Here is an 18,897-nt window from a genome sequence, read left to right as displayed (position 1 = left end):
CTACCACTCTCTCTATTCTGGTTAGAGACAGTTTGCACTGTTCTGTGATGGGAGTAGTACACAGCATTGTACGAGATCTTCAGTTTCTCGGTAATTTCTCACATGGAATAGCCTTCATTTCTCAGAACAAGAATAGAATGACGAGTTTCAGAAGAAAGTTCTTTGTTTCTGGCCATTTTGAGCCTGTAATCGAACCCACAAATGCTGATGCTCCAGATACTCAACTAGTCTAAAGAAGGTCAGTTTTATTGCTTCTTTAATCAGAATGACAGTTTTCAGCTGTGCTAACATAATTGCAAAAGGGTTTTCTAATGATCAATTAGCCTTTTTAAAATGATAAACTTGGATTAGCTAACACAACGTGCCATTAGGACACAGGAGTGATGGTTGCTGATAATTGGCCTCTACGCCTATGTAGATATTCCATAAAATAATCTGTCGTTTCCAGCTACAATAGTCATTTACAACATTAACAATGTCTACACTGTTTCTGATCAATTTGATGTTATTTTAATGGGCAAAAAAATTTGCTTTTCAAAAACAAGGACATTTTCTAGGTGACCCCAAACTTTTGAAAGGTTGTGTGTGTGTTATTTTTATTTATATATGTATGTATCAAATCAAATTTATTTATATAGCCCTTCGTACATCAGCTGATATCTCAAAGTGCTGTACAGAAACCCAGCCTAAAACCCCAAACAGCAAGCAAAGCATGTGAAAGAAGCACGGTAGCTAGGAAAAACTCCCTAGGAAAAACTCCCTAGAAAGGCCAAAAACCTAGGAAGAAACCTAGAGAGGAACCAGGCTATGAGGGGTGGCCAGTCCTCTTCTGGCTGTGCAGGATGGATATTATAACAGAACATGGTCAAGATGTTAAAATGTTCATAAATGACCAGCATGGTCAAATAATAATCATAGTAGTTGTCGAGGGTGCAACAAGCACGTCCAGTGAACAGGTCAGGGTTCCATAGCCGCAGGCAGAACAGTTGAAGCTGGAGCAGCAGCACGGCCAGGTGGACTGGGGACAGCAAGGAGTCATCATACCAGGTAGTCCTGAGGCATGGTCCTAGGGCTCAGGTCCTCCGAGAGAAAGACAGAAAGAGAGAATTAGAGAGAGCATATTTAAAGTCACACAGGACACCGGATAAGACCAGAGAAATACTCCAGATGTAACAGACTGACCCTAGCCCCCCGACACATAAACTTGTATGTATGTATGTATGTATGTATGTATGTATGTATGTATGTATGTATGTATGTATGTATGTATGTATGTATGTATGTATGTATGTATGTATGTATGTATGTATGTATGTATGTATGTATGTATGTATGTATATGAGAGATATAACACACAGTGGTTCTTCCTATAAAAGTTGTCGTACTGCTTGCAGGCTGCTGCAAAATTCTATGTTATATTATTTAAGTGTTAGCTATTGTTGCCATTAATGGTAGTTAGTGATAGTTTGCCCACCAGAGGGCATCTTTGAGAAGCTAAGTTATTGAAATGACATGGAGCTGATGGCCTAAGAGTCAAAGGGAGCCTTGAATAGCACAGACTATATGGGATAGATTTTTTTGGATTGGATCATTTGATGAATATTATGTTTTTTCTATTCCAAGAAAACAAATGCATTTCTTACTGTAGCTGTTTTAGCGTAACTTATTTGCAGCAAGGCCTACTTAAATAGACAGTACATCAATCAATCACTCATTCATTTGTGCATGTCATCACACAGCATACAAGTCATCCATGTCTTTAAATACAGTCAAGCATTTTAGTTCTAAAACTAAATAACAAAGGGAGCCTTGATTAATTTTACATTCACAGCTAAAGTGATTTAATTAAGGGTTTCAGTTAGGAAAATATGGTGCTGTACAACGTGACCGGTCGGAGTAGGCCTAGGCTATTAAGTGACTTTGAGTGAAGAACAAAATAATCCTTACATTTCCACATAAAAATCAGATTTTTAAAGACCAGTCCCCATGCTCTGTCATTCAGTGATTTTATTCCCATAGTAATTTGTTATGGATCCATCCAGATGTGGTTAGAAAACAGTGCATTTGGTGGGCTATGCAAAAGAGATGGGAGAATTGACATGCCTCGCAAACATTCATTAATACTGTACATTTAAAGTCCCTAAACTCGGCAAGAGTCTATTGTCCTGCTGAGAGCTCACAGGTGTGCCTGGAATGGATTGTGACTCAATCTTGTTCCTCGCCCTCTTCAACGTGTAATTCTCCGCCTGGCACTCCGCCAATGCATCAGCTGTAGCCCGTATTGCTGCCCTCAGAGAATTTCTCTTTTTGTAGATGAATTCATTTTATTAATATTATGGTGTTTCTATTCCATGGAAAAACCTTTCTTATTGTAGCCGATGTAGGCCTAGGAAAATATGGCGCTGTTCAGTGACATTTATTCCCTATTGTCCTGCTGATAGTTGAAATAAACATCTGCATTTTGAAAGAGTATTTTTATAATTTTATTAACGAAAGCATGAAGATGTTGATGAACAAATACTGTACAGTATATGCTTTATCCAACATTTTGTGGTTGCATGAGGTTTGGAGTTAGAAATGTAAAACTTTAGAGTACCTAATACATTGCAAGATTTTTTTCCCACACCTAGCTGAGCTATTAGCCTATCCTTTTGTAAAAGTATGAAGTCTTTTGTCCTGCTAATAGCCCATCATGGAATCGTTGTTTGCAGAATTCACAGCTTGCTACGCTTGTGAAAAACAAAATGCCTCCAGCTGTCCATCACTACTGTAAATAAAAACACAGCATCTACAGTTATTCCATTATATATATATATATATAATGGAATTCGATAAAAAGGTTAACGCACATAATTTTCAATTTTATACAAACAAGTGGGTGCCATGGTGAATAATCCAATAATAATTGGTATGACACAGTTCTCGGAACTCATTATGAGGCGGATTCTAAATGAAAATACTTGCAGATCAATAAAATGTCCCTGTAGATCTAATTAAATTGAGGATTGGAGGATTCTAAATTAATATCTAAGGGGCATTTTTCATTAGGGCAAATCTGGTATGTGATATTGAGTTAGATATTCTCTATGGTTTTACATTTCTAAGGGGCTTTTATATAATTATAATGCAGGAATAATAATCATAATAATCCCAGAACTCATTAAGTGGCTACTATCTTAAATATAATCATTAATTCGGAAGGTTAAACCCATAGGTTTTAGACCTGCAGTAGGTTATAATAATCCCTGCCTTCTGGGAATGTTAAATCCAAAAGTTATGGGTGGAGTTAGAATTTTGGCTGTCAGAAGTGTTAAAATCAAACAATGTCAGCCTTTTTTAAATGCTTTATTATCCAAATGTTTTAAAGTGGGTGTGGGTGACGGAGAGAAACAAAATGGTGCAGTTTGAGGCCATGAGGTGGAGAGTGATGCGGGTGCTGGATATAAAATTAGTATAAAAAAAATAAGGAAAAATAAAGCTTGCAACACGCATCTGATTATTCATTATGAATAGGATTTATTTTGTTTACATTCTTCATTGTAACCACAATGTCACAAATAATTGAACACACACATGAGCAGATTAATTTGGTCAAAACATTATTAAAGACTATCAGAAAGAATGTTGGTACTTATGTATTTTGATCCAAAGCCATGAGTGAGTCACTCACTGACAAATCCTCACTGGACTCTTTCATTGCGTTTCTTCATCACATCAGCAAAGAAGGACTGTGTTTCAGAAACTCCCTTTATATATTTATTTTATTTAACTAGGCAAGTCAGTTAAGAACAAATTCTTATTTTCAATGACGACCTAGGAACAGTGTGTTAACTGCCTTGTTCAGGGGCAGAACGACCGATTTTTTACCTTGTCAGCTCTGGGATTTGAACTCGCAACCTTTCGGTTACTAGCCCAACGCTCTAACCACTAGGCTACCCTACCTAGAGGGGCTATCACTCGTTCACACTGGTAAATAAAGCCAGTTTGTTATTTAGAATGACTTATTTCTGTTTTTAGAGGAAGAGAAACCAAAACCTTTTTTTTCGAAAATCAAGGGTTTTTCTTTATTTTGACTGTTTTGTACATTGTGGAGTAATAGTGAAGACATCAACTGTGAAATAACACATATGGAATCATGTAGTAACCAAAAAAGTGTTAACCTCTAGGGGAGGTGGGACGAAATCGTTCCACACTATTCAACAGCCAGTGACAAATCAGAGCGCCAAATTTAAAACCACAAAATGTCATAATTCAAAGTTCTCAAACATAGGACTATTTTACACCATTTTATAGATACACTTCTCCTGAATCGAACCACGTTGTCTGATTTCCAAAAGGCTTTACAGCGAAAGCAAAACATTAGATTATGTTAGGAGTACATAGACACAAAAAAAAAACACAGCCATTTCCAAGCAACTAGCATGCATCACAAATACCCAAAACACAGCTAAATGCAGCACTAACCTTTGATCTTCATCAGATGACACTCCTAGGACATTATGTTATACAATACATGCATGTTTTGTTCAATCAAGTTCATATTTATATCAAAAAACAGCTTTTTACATTAGCATGTGATGTTCAGAACTAGCATACCCACCGCAAACTTCCGGTGAATTTACTAAATTACTCACGATAAACGTTGACAGAATACATAACAATTATTTTAAGAATTATAGATACAGAACTCCTTTATGCAATCGCTATGTCCGATTTTAAAATAGCTTTTCGGCGAAAGCACATTTTTGCAATATTCTGAGTACATAGCTCGGCCATCACGGCTAGCTAATTTGACACCCACCAAGTTTGGGACAACCTAAACTCACAATTACAATTAGAAAAATTGGATTACCTTTGCTGTTCTTCGTCAGAATGCACTCCCAGGACTTCTACTTCAACAACAAATGTTGTTTTGGTTCCAAATAATCCATTGTTATATCCAAATACTGCCGTTTTTGTTCGTGCGTTCAGGTCACTGTCCGAAGGGTAACGCGCGAGCGCATTTCGTGACAAAAAAATTCTAAATATTCCATTACCGTACTTAGAAGCATGTCAAACGCTGTTTAAAATACATTTTTATGCTACTTTTCTCATAAAATAGCGATAATATTCCAACTGGGCAACGTTGTATTCATTCAGAGAGAGAAAGAAAAACATGGAGAAGTCTCGTGAACGCGCATCTCAGTCTCACTGTCCCCAGGCTGACCACTCACAAACAGAGCTGTTGTACTTTGCCCAGAGACAGCAGACACCCCATTACACTTTCTGGCGGCTTTAGAGAGCCAATGGGAGCCTTAGAAAGTGTCACGTTACAGCACAGATGCTGTATTTTCGATAGAGATGCAACAGAAGGACAACAAATTGTCAGACAGGGCACTTCCTGTATGGAATCTTCTCAGGTTTTGGCCTGCCATATGAGTTCTGTTATACTCAGACACCATTCAAACAGTTTTAGAAACTTTAGAGTGTTTTCGTTCCAAATCTACTAATTATATGCATATTCTAGTTTCTGGGCAGGAGTAGTAACCAGATTAAATCGGGTACTGCCCCCTATACCACAACAGGTTAAACAAATTCTAGATTCTTCGAAGTAGCCACCTTGCCTTGACGATAGCTTTGCACACTCTTGGCATTTTCTCATCCAGCTTCACCTGGAATGCTTTTCCAATAGTCTTGAAGGAGTTCCCACATATGCTGAGCACTTGTTTGCTGCTTTTCCTTCAGTCTGCGGTCCAACTCATCCCAAACCATCACAATTGGGTTGAGGTTGAGTGATTGTGGAGGCCAGGTCATCTGATGCAGCACTTCATCAAATCAAATTTATATAGCCCTTCGTACATCAGCTGATATCTCAAAGTGCTGTACAGAAACCCAGCCTAAAACCCCAAACAGCAAGCAAAGCATGTAAAAGAAGCACGGTGGCTAGGAAACACTCCCTAGGAAAAACTCCCTAGAAAGGCCAAAAACCTAGGAAGAAACCTAGAGAAGAACCAGGCTATGAGGGGTGGCCAGTCCTCTTCTGGCTGTGCAGGGTGGATATTATAACAGAACATGGTCAAGATGTTAAAATGTTCATAAATGACCAGCATGGTTAAATAATAATAATCATAGTAGTTGTCGAGGGTGCAACAAGCACGTCCGGTGAACAGGTCAGGGTTCCATAGCCGCAGGCAGAACAGTTGAAACTGGAGCAGCAGCACGGCCAGGTGGACTGGGGACAGCAAGGAGTCATCATACCAGGTAGTCCTGAGGCATGGTCCTAGGGCTCAGGTCCTCCGAAAGAAAGACAGAAAGAGAGAATTAGAGAGAGCCTATTTAAATTCACACAGGACGCCGGATAAGACGAGAAATACTCCAGATGTAACAGACTGACCCTAGCCCCCTAGCACATAAACTACTGCAGCATAAATACTGGCGGCTGAGATAGGAGGGATCAGAAGACACTGTGGCCCCATCCGATGATACCCCCGGACAGGGCCAAACAGGCAGGATATAACCCCACGCACTTTGCCAAAGCACAGCCCCCACACCACTAGAGGGATGTCTCCAACCACCAACTTACCGTCCTAAGACAAGGCCGAGTATAGCCCACAACGATCTCCGCCATGGCACAACCCAAGGGGGGGCGCCAACCCAGACAGGAAGACCACGTCAGTGACTCAACCCACTCAAGTGACGCACCCCTCCCATGGACGGCATGGAAGAACACCAGTAAGCCAGTGACTCAGCCCCTGTAAAAGGGTTAGAGGCAGAGAATCCCAGTGGAAAGAGGGGAACCGGCAAGGCAGAGACCGCAAGGGCGGTTCGTTGCTCCAGCCTTTCCGTTCACCTTCACACTCCTGGGCCAGACTATACTTATTCATAGGACCTACTGAAGAGATACGTCTTCAGTAAAGACTTAAAGGTTGAGACTGAGTCTGCGTCTCTCACATTGGTAGGCAGACCATTCCATAAAAATGGAGCTCTATAGGAGAAAGCCCTACCTCCAGCCGTTTGCTTAGAAATTCTAGGGACAATTAGGAGGCCTGCGTCTTGTGACCGTAGCGTACGTGTAGGTATGTACGGCAGGACCAAATCGGAAAGATAGGTAGGAGCAAGCCCATGTAATGCTTTGTAGGTTAGCAGTAAAACCTTGAAATCAGCCCTTGCCTTAACAGGAAGCCAGTGTAGGGAGGCTAGCACTGGAGTAATATGATCAAATTATTTTGTTCTAGTCAGGATTCTAGCAGCCGTATTTAGCACTAACTGAAGTTTGTTTAGTGCTTTATCCGGGTAGCCGGAAAGTAGAGCATTGCAGTAGTCCATCACTCTCCTTCTTGGTCAAATAGCCCTTACACAGCCTGGAGGTGTGTTGGGTCATTGTCCTGTTGAAAAACAAATGATACTCCCGCTAAGTGCAAACCAGATTGGATGGTGTATCGCTGCAGAATGCTTTGATAACCATGTTGGTTAAATGTGCCTTGAATTCTAAATAAATCAGTGTCACCAGAAAAGCACCATCACACCACCACCTCCATGCTTCACGGTGGGTACCACACATGTGGAGATCATCCATTCACCTACTCTGCATCTAACAAAGACACAGCGGTTGGAACCAAAAATCGCAAATTTGGACTCATCAGACCAAAAGACAGATTTCCACCAGTTTAATGTCCATTGCGCATGTTTCTTCGCCCAAGCATGTCTCTTCTTCGTGTCCTTTTTATTCGTGGTTTCTTTGCAGCAATTCGACCATGAAGGCCTGATTCACGCCGTCTCCTCTGAACAGTTAATGTGTCTGTTACTTGAATTCTGACGCATTTATTTGGGCTGCGCTTTGAGGCTGGTACCTCTAATGAACTTATCCTCTGCAGCAAAGGTAACGCTGGGTCTTCCTTTCCTGTGGCGGTCCTCGTGAGAGCTAGTTTCGTCATAGGCGCTTGATGGTTTTTGCGACTGCACTTGAAGAAACTTTCAAAGTTCTTAATTTTCCGGATTGACTGACCTTCATGTCTTAAAGTAATGATGGACTGCCGTTTTTGTCTTTGCTTATTTGAGCTGTTCTTGCCATAATATGGACTTAGTCCTATTTGGTAAAAGACCATCTTCTGTATACCACCCATACAATGTCACAACACAACTGATTGGCTCAAATGCATTAAGAAGGAAAGAAATTCCACAAATGTACTTTTAACAAGGCACACCTGTTAATTGAAATGCATTCCAGTTGACTACCTCATGAAGCTGGTTGAGAGAATGCCAAGAGTGAGCCTGTCATCAAGGCAAAGGGTGGTTACTTTGAAGAATCTCAAATATAAAATATATTTTGATTTAACACTTTTTGGGGGGGTTACTACATGATTCAATGTCTTATTTCATAGTTTTGATGTCTTCACTATTCTACAATGTAGAAAATAGTCAACAAAAAAAGTGAAATCCTTGAATGAGTAGGTGTCAACTTTTGACTGGTACTGTATATTTTATTTATATTCAAAGTTTTTTTTTTTTTTATATATGAAATCCTACTTTTGCAATGTGTTATTAAGGCAATGTTTTTAGTTTTGTCCTCATTTAAATCTTTACCTCGTACTTGCAATGTATTTTGCTCTCAGGATAGGTGTTATTAGTACATATAATTTATGCCAGTAATAACATATTATTTAGATGTCTATCAATATCCCAACTACTGAAAATTAAGGAAACCATTTCAGTGAACCAAGGATGCTACTCTTACCATTGCAGAATGAGATTTTATATATTTATCGCATGCAAATGTGATATTTTAGGTAACCACTTTTTCTCATTGTCCCCCACAGAAACGGGAAGCTACGAGTGTGAGTTCTGTGGGAAACAGTACAAGTACTTTAACCCATACCAGGAGCATGTGGCTCTTCACCAACCAATGAGTAAGTAATCTCACAGGTGTACAAAAGGGACTAGTCGTCTATTGTAGTCTATAACCTCCCTCTCTTACCTATCAAACTCACCAGCGTCCTCAAATCACTTGTTATCATTGGTTCATGTAAAATAATGAAGCACTATTTATTTGATGATAATGACAGAACTATCTTCCCACAGATTTCTCCTTTGATAATATGAAGTCGCCGCGATCACGTGGAAGTGTGGATGGAAACATGGACGTCAGCAAATACAGTGCCACTAAATTAGAAACAGGTATGGAGAACTGACCTGGGATCTGTGCTTAAGCAGCTCTCGCACTCTCACAACTGAGACTTTTGCAATCACTGTGTGTGAAAGAATACAGTATAATGTATACCACATAAAGATGTAAACTTTTAGACCATCAAATAGACTTGCAAATTTACCCAAATCGTTGGTAGGTTCAATCAAACCCCACAAACCGTTAGCTGTAACATCATTTGACATCACTGTAAACCCGCGGAACTATTCCCCTCACCCCCACCTATTGGTAGCTGGGTAAAAAAAAAAAAAAAGCAGACATTCAATATTTCTTTGAACATGAAGAAGTTATTAATACTTTCTGAAGGCACTGTATCTAAACGTGTAGTATTCATGGTCAAATTACCAGGGCCCACATTGATTTTATTAGCCACTCTCACTGTGATGTCATATTAAAAACGTCAAACATTTCTCTTTGCCCCATGGCAGAATGAGTAGAATTGCATGAAATTAGTTATACAATTGCAAAATCTTCTCTCTGCCCCATGGCAGAATGTGTAGAATGGCAGCGAACTTACATTTAAACTAACTGCAACATTTTAACTTATTTCTCTCTCCGCTGTTAAGAGGGGGGCCGCTAAAATGTTTTGCTGGAAAGGTGGGTTGGGGTGGGGCACTGCAGCCCCTCATGAGGAGTTCACATTTATTGTAGTCCTCATCCCTGCCATAAACCAAGGCTACAATCTCCTGCCAAAGATGATTTGGCTTTGCTTTGTCTGCTGTGATCTGAAACGCTGCCTTCGCGCCTCTTATCTATCATATCGCTCACCTGATCAGTTCCTATCTCTCTCCACTGAGCAGTTTGTCTATAGAGAGCTATTTAAAGCTTGGCAATCTCTCCTAGTGCACAAATGTGGGTCAAAAGAGAGTGGAGAGGAGTACTCGGATACGCTATGGGTGAATATTGATTTTATTTAAAAAAAATTGTGATGGAAAGGGAGTGAATCATCCCAAGGACATGATAGAATTCAATACACAGAGTATAGTGGTCGTTTCGCTATGGATTAGTATTGTGTAGGCTTCGGAAATCCTCTATTGCGTCAATATCCCCTACTATTGTATGATATGTATCCACCTGCTTTTCACCCATGTGTTGTCAGTTACTCAAAAAATACAGTAGGTCTGCACTCAGGTATTTTTTGTGTATGTGGACTAACTGGTTCTACGCACCAGGTAGGAAACGTTTCGGGAGCGCGCCATGGTTTTCCTTTTTCCTTGTCAGTTCAAACATTGTTTATCTTTCACAGACAGTTCCTTTAGTCGGAAAATGGAGAGCAAAACCCAGTCCAGCCTGGTGGACACCAACAGTTCCCAGAACTCAAGCGGTAAGCACTGAGGCGCTTCTCATAAGCTGTGTGCCTATGTGTTTTATGAATGTCTCTCTGCACAGATGTGTTCTTACTGAGACCTGGGTAGAACACTGTGGTAGATGGAGAGTGAATCAGACAGGAGTGTGAGTGTTGCTTTAGTGTCCAAGTATATAACCACATTCAAATTGAGGCCTTAGTCTGATTCTCTACCCCGCTCCCTGAAGTACACTCATTTTCTCCACCTTGTTGATAAAAACAATAATTGATTTGCTAAGAAATATGGGGTAACATTCTCTAGCCAATGCTTACATCAATCGAAGGCTTTTAACTCCACAAGGGGAGGAGAACAAGTGCACACTCTGAAATTGGTGACAAGTAGGGAATCCTATCAAAAAATCCATGCAGTGTCTGTGATGTCACTTTCTCACGCTCTCCCTCAGGTACTCCAAGCCCCCTGGTGGCCGGTTCGTTCCCTGCATCACAGAGTGAGTCCACCTCTCTCGCTGCCTGCCTGAAAACACAAATGTGACCATTTCACCCTCTCCGTGTTGTTTATTTTGACCATAATGAGATGCAGCTACTGCCACTGATATTTTCCTACTCACTTGTCATTTCTTATCAGTCTCCCTGTTAATTTGGGCTTGTCACAATTGCACCTCCATTTCGTCAATGTTTGTCACCCTGTAGTAGTTGATGTGAAGGTTTGGATTTGGGCAGGTTACTCCATGGTGAATTGGAAGAGACTAGGTTGGCATAACTGTTTTTTTTTGTGTTGTCGTGGCAGCAGATGACTTATACTTTACTTCAGCTGGCCATAATGCTTCTGTGCCCTTCAGCAATAACCTGTTACTGTTGACAACAAGCCAGTTGGGAAATGTCATGAAAAAGTTATTCAATTAAGCAAGCAATCAAATTATGTTTATTTATTTACATCTTTTTGCAAATGCATTAGTCACAAAGTGCTTCACAACAACTATCCGGGCCTACAGCCCCCAAAACCCCAAAGACAAGGCGACAGTGGCAGAGACCAAGTCTCTAGGTAGGAAGACTCAATCACTCTTCAATGGCATAGATAGATGATATTAAGTAGGTTTAACATGTGTTTTATATGTGATAAAATTAAACATCTTGTCACAGTGGCCTAGATCTTGCACCACTCAGGGGATAGACTGGGCAGGTCCACAGTGGATGTGCTCTTGTTACAATACGGGAACCCTTTTTTCTGGGCCTTGTGTTTCTAGAACCCTACACATGTGGCGCCTGTGGCATCCCGTTCCAGTTCTACAACAACCTGCTGGAGCACATGCAGTCCCACGCTGGTGAGTTACCTGCACCTCGAGGGATAGATACAGCACCAGACTGGCTGTACCCCCAAAGTGTAACACTAAAGTGTAACACTATCAGTCAAATGGGTTGGAGAGGGGCTTTCAGCAGAAGTGGAAATGTACTGTTGTAATGGCTGAATACTTCAGATACTGTATTTCCAACTATTGGAATTGTTTATTCCTTTGCAAAAAGCTCAGCCAAATTAGGTGGCCGAAATAGCTGCTGTACATCGCACTCCAAGCTAAAACGTACACATTTCTAGGAGAGTGAAGGGATATTTTCATCTACACTTTGATTTTTGCATTTTCTAATTTCATTTTTTGCATATTAAATTGAGTATGCTCTTTGTGTTACAACCATTTCACCCCTGTTGTTTTATAATGTGTAGCCACTATTAGAGGCTACCTGTTCGCTAGTGGTTGTTTCCTAACCCTATGTAACTATCTGTTAACTTTCGAGCTAGTAGCCAATAGCCAACCCTCTGGTTATTAGCTTTTAGCTAAATCCATTGTAGCTCGTTGCTAGCTGGCCCATTAAAAAATGAGTTAACCCTTTAGCCAACCTCATGTTATTATTAGCAATTAACTAACTTGTAGCTAGTAGCTGTTGACCTTCTCTATCACAGTATGCTAACCCTCTATCCCCCCCAGCGGATAATGAGAACCACACCAAAGGGGGGTCTCCAAAGGCATCACCGGGCCCAGCCTCACAGGACCAATTGTGGAGGTCCCCCCAGCCCCAGCATCAGGCCCAAGCTCAAATAGTTCAAGTCCAGATACAGGCTCAGCCCCAGCCTACACAGAGAAACCACTACACCAACCGTGAGTAGGCTACTATTCCTCATCACTGTCATAGTCATGCTGCTTAGAAATGAACACACTTAGGCCACACTGCCTATGAATACACACACTCAAACTCGTTCTCTCTCTACCTCATTTCCCATATTTTCCATCTATTTTTCTATTTCTCCTTCCATTTCCTTTCACTCTCTCCTCCTCTCCTATGCCTCTCTCTATCCACAGATAACAGTGGTGGTCTACCGGAGAAGGAAAGGCAGCAGGTGGCCGAGCGTCTCCTCAGGGTGATGTGTACAGACCTGGGCGTGCTCAACATGCTCAACAGCAAGGACTTCCTGAAGCTGGCCCAGACTCTGGTGGACACGGGCGCCCGCCACGGTGCCTACTCCACACGCGAAGCCCTGGGCAACATGAGCTCGTTGGCCCTGCGCCAGCTTCCCCCGCATGTACAACCAGATCAAGGTGAAGGTGACCTGCGCCCTGGGCTCCAACTCCTCACTGGGCATCGCTGTCACCTGCCACTCCCAGACAGTGGGGCCTGACGCCTGCCTAGTGCTGACAGCCTACCAGGTAGAGGGGTCCAGGCTCAAGCGCTATGTTCTAGGTGTCAAGGAGGCAGACCTGAGGGAGGGACCCGAGCAGGTACACCAGTGGACCCAGAACGTGCTGTCGGAGTTCGTCATGTCGGACATCCGCACGGTTTATGTGACTGAGCCGAGAGTGTCTGCGGTGGGGGTGGGGGGGCTCACCGCTGGGTGGAGGCGGGCGGGGGAGGGTGTGTCTGCGATGCGCCGGGTGCTCACTGGGTGTAGTGGTCCAGGCGGTGCTGGGGAAGCGCAGCCTGCAGGCGCGGGGTCTCCACGAATTGACTGAGCTGCTGGCTGCCTGCCGTGACATTGCTGCCTCCACCAGCCTCTCGTTACGTGACGACTCCACCAGCGCCACTATGGACGAGGGCACGTCTAACCCCTCCGCTCCCCCCAGGCCTAGCCCCACCCCTCCCTGCTGGGACCGCACGGCTGAGGCCCTGCTTCAGGTGCATGCCCACTTTGAGCAGATCTGCGAGGCGTACGGGAGGAGCAAGGCCACAGCTTCCACGCTGCAGGGCCTCAACAAACATCTGCTGGGGACGCTGGCCTGCCTGCTGGCCCCTCTACGCCTGGCCGCCCTGGAGCTCAGCAGTCAGAGGAGGCCCACCCTGCAGCAGGTGCTACCTGTCTACCTGCGACTGGAGAAACTGTTCACCTCCAAGGCTGGGGAGGTGGGAACCGCCAGCAAGCTCTGCCACTACTTCTTGGAAGCCCTGAAGGAGAACTTTAAGGTGGAGAAAGCCCACCAGGTAGCCATGGTCCTGGATCCTCAGCTGAAGCTGCGTCCCGTCCCAGCCTACCAGCATGAGGAGATCATCGCCCGCGCCTGCGAGATGGCCACAGACCCCCATGATGGGGGGCAAGCCACCGGCGGGGGTTCTGGAGGTGAGGATGTGGATGGACCCTCAACACCCAAACGGCTTCGAGTGAACGTCCCCGGGGGCGGAGTGAACGCCAGAGGGGTAGTAGCCGTGTCGTCGGAGGCATCGTCAGATGAAAGCCAGACCCAGGTGAGACAGGAGGTTTTCCAGTATCTGGCTGAACCGCTCCTCCAGGGCACCACCCCAGACCTCTTCCACTACTGGAGCACCTCGGTGGGTGACCGCTTCCCCAGACTGGCACGCCTAGCTCTGTGGCTGCTGGCCGTGCCCGCCGTGGGCATCCGCAGTGAGTGTGTGAGCGTGTGTGAGCAGAGCCTGGCCATGAAGAGGAGACAGCAGCTCACCACTGAGGAGATGAACAAACTCATCTTCCTGCGCTCCAACATGGCCTGAACGTTAGTCTTACCACCAACGCTGACCTAACCATGACCTCTCCACCAATGACTACAGACCATCTACAGAGGGATAGGGGAACCCTGAGGGGCCATATTCGTGAACTTTTGCTTAGACCCAAGGTTTATACATGTAGTCTAAAATATCTAGCTGCTAGTGTTTCTCATAGGCCAACCTGGCACAATTAGCTATGATGCTGAGGACAACCAGCTGAGCACATTAAATCCTGTAAAAGATTCTGTATCGGCCTATTCAAGTCATTGACATAGTTGGACGTGATCCAGCACATTTTCACGAAAGCGTCCTTACCAGAAGTCCACCGGCAAGTTAGTAACTAGCTAGTTCACAGTGTAGAGTGTCTAGTTGCTGACAATTGTCACAACTTGCGGCGTAGGTTCGAATCCCCCATGGGATGTTTTATTTTATCTGGACTGGTTGGATACTGTTCAAGAAAATGAGGAATAGGGGGATCTTCTCAAGATGCTGATCTGGTTAGTGCCAAATGCAACAACCAATAATTATCAGCAGTTGAATGGCTTAAAATTCCTAGGATAAATGTCAAGTATGGTAAGGGTGTTGCATATGGTGCTAGCTAGTAACCTCTCTTATTCGTTGAGCCTTATAATCTCTCTCTGTCTTTCGCTGAATCACTTCTAGCCTAGTCTCGTCCACCAGCCGGCTCTGCTTCTGTCGAACAGTCTGGTTTCACAGCGCCTCAGAATGAGACTTGACTGAAAGTCTATGGCAGTAGCGGATGAAACAAGCACTGGTTTTAATTGACTGGTCTCTTTCCATCACCATCTAAACGTTAGATCCTCCCCCCTACATAGTGCACTTCAAAGCATGAGCAGCGCAACTAATTTAAACAAGGAAGTGAGTTCAGAAAATCTGAAAGTATGCATCTTATAAATGGTTTTCACATATAAAAGTTATATGCCCGAACTCCGAATCAACTGGGCTTCCCAGAAGTAATATGGTCAATGTGATAACATTTTATATTGATATTTTTCAATGTCCAATGTAATACAGCTGTAGCGGCCCACTCGCTCTACATCGACATATAATTAATTTAGCAGACATTCTTATCCACAGCAACTTAGAGTACTAGGTGCATACATTTGTATACTTTTTTTTTCATACTGGTCCCCCGTGGGACTCGAACCCCCAGTCCTGGCATTGCAAGTGCCATTCTCTACCAACCGAGCTACATGGGACCACAGGACCTCTCCCTCCTCGATTTTTAACCACACACTTTTCAAGTCCCACTTTATTGCACTGTGTTACCAGGCGAGGTTACTTCTGACCTTAGACATCATAGTCAACATCATGCCTTCACATTATCAAATTGCCTTCTTTTCACCGTTTCATCCATGGCTTAAAGTTGTCTGACTGTAGTAACTACTTGAAGGACTAAGCTAGGCATACATTAGACAACAATACAAATCTTTACGTCATTGGCGCACTCACATTATGCAAATTGTCTGCATAATCTTGTCACCCTGATGTCTGCGACAGGTGTGCTCACATTACACCAGTTTGCTTCTCATGTCTAGACCCCTCCCTGTCCTGCTATTTCCAGATGTGTCATGACCACTTCCTACGTTGCTCGGCTACAGCCACATAGGAGGACAAGTTGCAAGTCACATCGTAGCACCCCCCTCACTACACAAGATACGACTGAACATTTTGGGCAGAAAAATAATCGGGACCTAGAATGTGAATCGGGAGAGTGTAAAACCCATAATCGCACTTATTTCACCCAATCACATTATGCGACCTACGACATCTTGGTCGGAGCTTACGATATCACGATTTACCTGCGATTGTAGTGGATCCCAAATCGTGGCAAAATATCAGTTTATAATTGTATGATGTATGGTCAGCTTGAGGCGAGCGTGGCCTCCGGTGGTTGTGTATGGCCTGGCCTCAGATTCGTTCTGGACAATGTTGCAATTAGACTCCACTGTGTTAGTGACTATACTGAATGACTTGACAGTTGGGGTGGGTATGTTTGGGATCTCGTTGGCCTGATTGCCCCTGGCTTGTTAGTGGCATCTTTCTACTTTTTCAATGTGGTGTCTTTCAGTCTGGTCCTCAATTGTCTTTAGCCATGTTGTTTTTAGACCGTCTTCCACTACACCAAACATCACATGTCTTTATGTACTATGTCAGTTTCTCATATTTATTAGTCTTTCTTAGACTTCATTTGTTGTTTTGTAATTTTTACATCAAAGATAGACCCATGTGTTAATTTATCCAAAAGCAAATAGTCCAAAGAAATTTACTGGTGTGGCTGTTATGGTTTCATGCTTTTTAATTAATGCACTGGATTTGTTTATGATTTCGATTGAAGGATTAAATGTTTTGGCAATGTATGTTCATCTTTCCCCGCACTTGAATTTTGTCTGTCCTCCGTTCAGAGAGACATGTTCTAATTTAGGAGTTGTGTGTGTGTGAAATCGTTGTTGCCTTTGTACAAACTTGCACAAATTAGTTGGAATGTGCATAACATCTCAAATGGCTTGACCAATACTATATTGGAAGTGAGTGTCACACACCGAGGTACAGCTTGATAACCTTCCCATTCAGTATAGATAGTTCAGACTTTCCTCTGTCCAAAGCAATGGTGTGCTTTTTTTACCTCAAGTTCTATGACTGAAGGACATGCAGTAAAGGCTCTGGTCTGTCCGACATGATGATTTTTGGATCTGTCCAATATGATCAAATAGTAAGTGTAGCATATAGATAATGGAACTGAAATTGATGTTTTAGTTTAAGTGGTCTTTTTTTTTTTTTTTTTTGCAACCGTAGTGAAGGGATTTTACCTGTAGATCTTAAATGAGGATTTCAAGCAAAAAATGATCCTGAACATGCAGTCAGTCGTTGATGTCGGTATCTCCAATACTACTACTACGATTGCCTCATACGCTTTCTTTGGTAAGATTAGAATTATTACAAGATATGCATGTAATCAATATTAGAGTACTATTCTATGCTATCATATAAGCCAGTGTGTTTCTTCTAAGACGGAACAGTTTCAGGGGGTTAGAAGTTGCTCCTAGACACAGATCTAAGATCTGCTTGACCTCCCCAAATCCTAGCTTTAAACATTAGGGGCAGAGGCACAAAACTGACTTTAGCTCAGTCTAGGGGCAACTTTGTCGTACTCCTTTCAGGGGTGGCAGTATGTAAATACAAGAGAACTGCTGTTTTATTCCACTAGAGGGAGCAAGTGTTGCAGAAATGGGGAGCGCCGTTGATAACACCATACCTCTTTTTATAAACTAGCATTTCAAAGGTTTTGATACACACAACTCAAGCTAAATACTGTTATAGAGAACTAAATTCAAACTTAAAATAATAAAAAAATTGCTGCTAACCTATGGCTTCACAGAAACACAGGTCGCAATCTTTTTCCATTGGGTGTGTTGAAAGAAGATGCAAATGTTAACTGTAAATACAAGATGGCTAACATGAATAGTCTTTCCCTCTTGTTCAGAATTTTTGATGCTCAATTGGAATTGAGAATAGTCTATGTTGTTTTATGGAGACTTGTCATTCTTTGTTCTTTTTATACTCTGCTGGGCTGCAAAAAAAAAAATATTTCAAGTTTCTTATTTTGATTCCATAATTTGTCTTTTTATCACGCTTTGGCAAATAGTTTTGTTCCGTTTTTGTGGATTTGAGTTGTCTTATCGGTAGGCTTAATTTATACTTTTGTAGTGACACTATTTTTATACTACTGATAGGATCAAGAGTCTTTTGTCAGACGTGACAGCGCTGTACAATGTTCTGAAATACATTACCCACTGTAGTATGTGCTGTGTGAATAAACTGGCTGAAATGAACATCATCAGCCTCTGGCTGTGCTCTTATGTGCAGTGTCCATGCATTGAGTGGAGTGTGTGTAAGACAGAAAGGGCTCTTAACATATAGACCAAGTTAGTTAGCCCCTCCATTCAGATATGAACATGATGAGAGACTGGTGGCTGCTTTTCAGTGGCATAGAAAGAGGGCTCCCACATGGAGAGGGAGAGCAAGGCCTTACACAGTGGCTGAGTGAGAGACTGAGGGGGCGAATAGGCCTTACATAAAGGCAGAGTGAGAGAGAAGACTCACATGCAAGGAGAAAGAGAGCGAGGCCTTACAGAGAGGTTGGTTGGTTGGAGGTGCGTGCGAGGGTTCCCCGGGGGCCACTGGTGAGAGGGGGAGTGTGTGTCTCGGCCTGCTGTCTTTCCTCCTCCCTTCGCACCCGGGTCACTGAGCCCCTGAGGCACTGCAGACTGCAGCCATGCAGAAACACCCGCGCTGGTTTCCAAGGTTACTTCCACCACAAGCCTACCCGCGAAAGCTAATTCACAGCACATGCGCCCATCTTGGTCACCCCTTCTCCCTCCCCGCCACACTGCTGAAGGTGAGT

At 43.0% G+C, this 18,897-nt stretch overlaps 1 protein-coding gene across 1 annotated transcript in view; it reads left to right on the top strand.

The window, feature by feature from the left end:
- Window positions 1-18,330, top strand: part of LOC106565929 (zinc finger protein 618-like) — a 42,191-nt gene extending 23,861 nt beyond the window's left edge. Inside the window, 10 exon segments of the mRNA XM_045691114.1 lie at window positions 8,796-8,885; window positions 9,058-9,153; window positions 10,428-10,505; window positions 10,931-10,975; window positions 11,443-11,529; window positions 11,732-11,809; window positions 12,467-12,637; window positions 12,839-13,050; window positions 13,052-13,356; window positions 13,388-18,330. Coding sequence (XP_045547070.1) covers window positions 8,796-8,885; window positions 9,058-9,153; window positions 10,428-10,505; window positions 10,931-10,975; window positions 11,443-11,529; window positions 11,732-11,809; window positions 12,467-12,637; window positions 12,839-13,050; window positions 13,052-13,356; window positions 13,388-14,477 — 2,252 coding nt within the window. The 3' untranslated portion in view covers window positions 14,478-18,330.
- The last annotated feature ends 567 nt before the right edge of the window (window positions 18,331-18,897 follow it).

The sequence above is a fragment of the Salmo salar genome, chromosome ssa01, assembly GCF_905237065.1.
Source record: "Salmo salar chromosome ssa01, Ssal_v3.1, whole genome shotgun sequence".
Lineage (NCBI taxonomy): Eukaryota > Metazoa > Chordata > Actinopteri > Salmoniformes > Salmonidae > Salmo > Salmo salar.
This window is presented reverse-complemented; position numbering and strand designations above follow the sequence as displayed.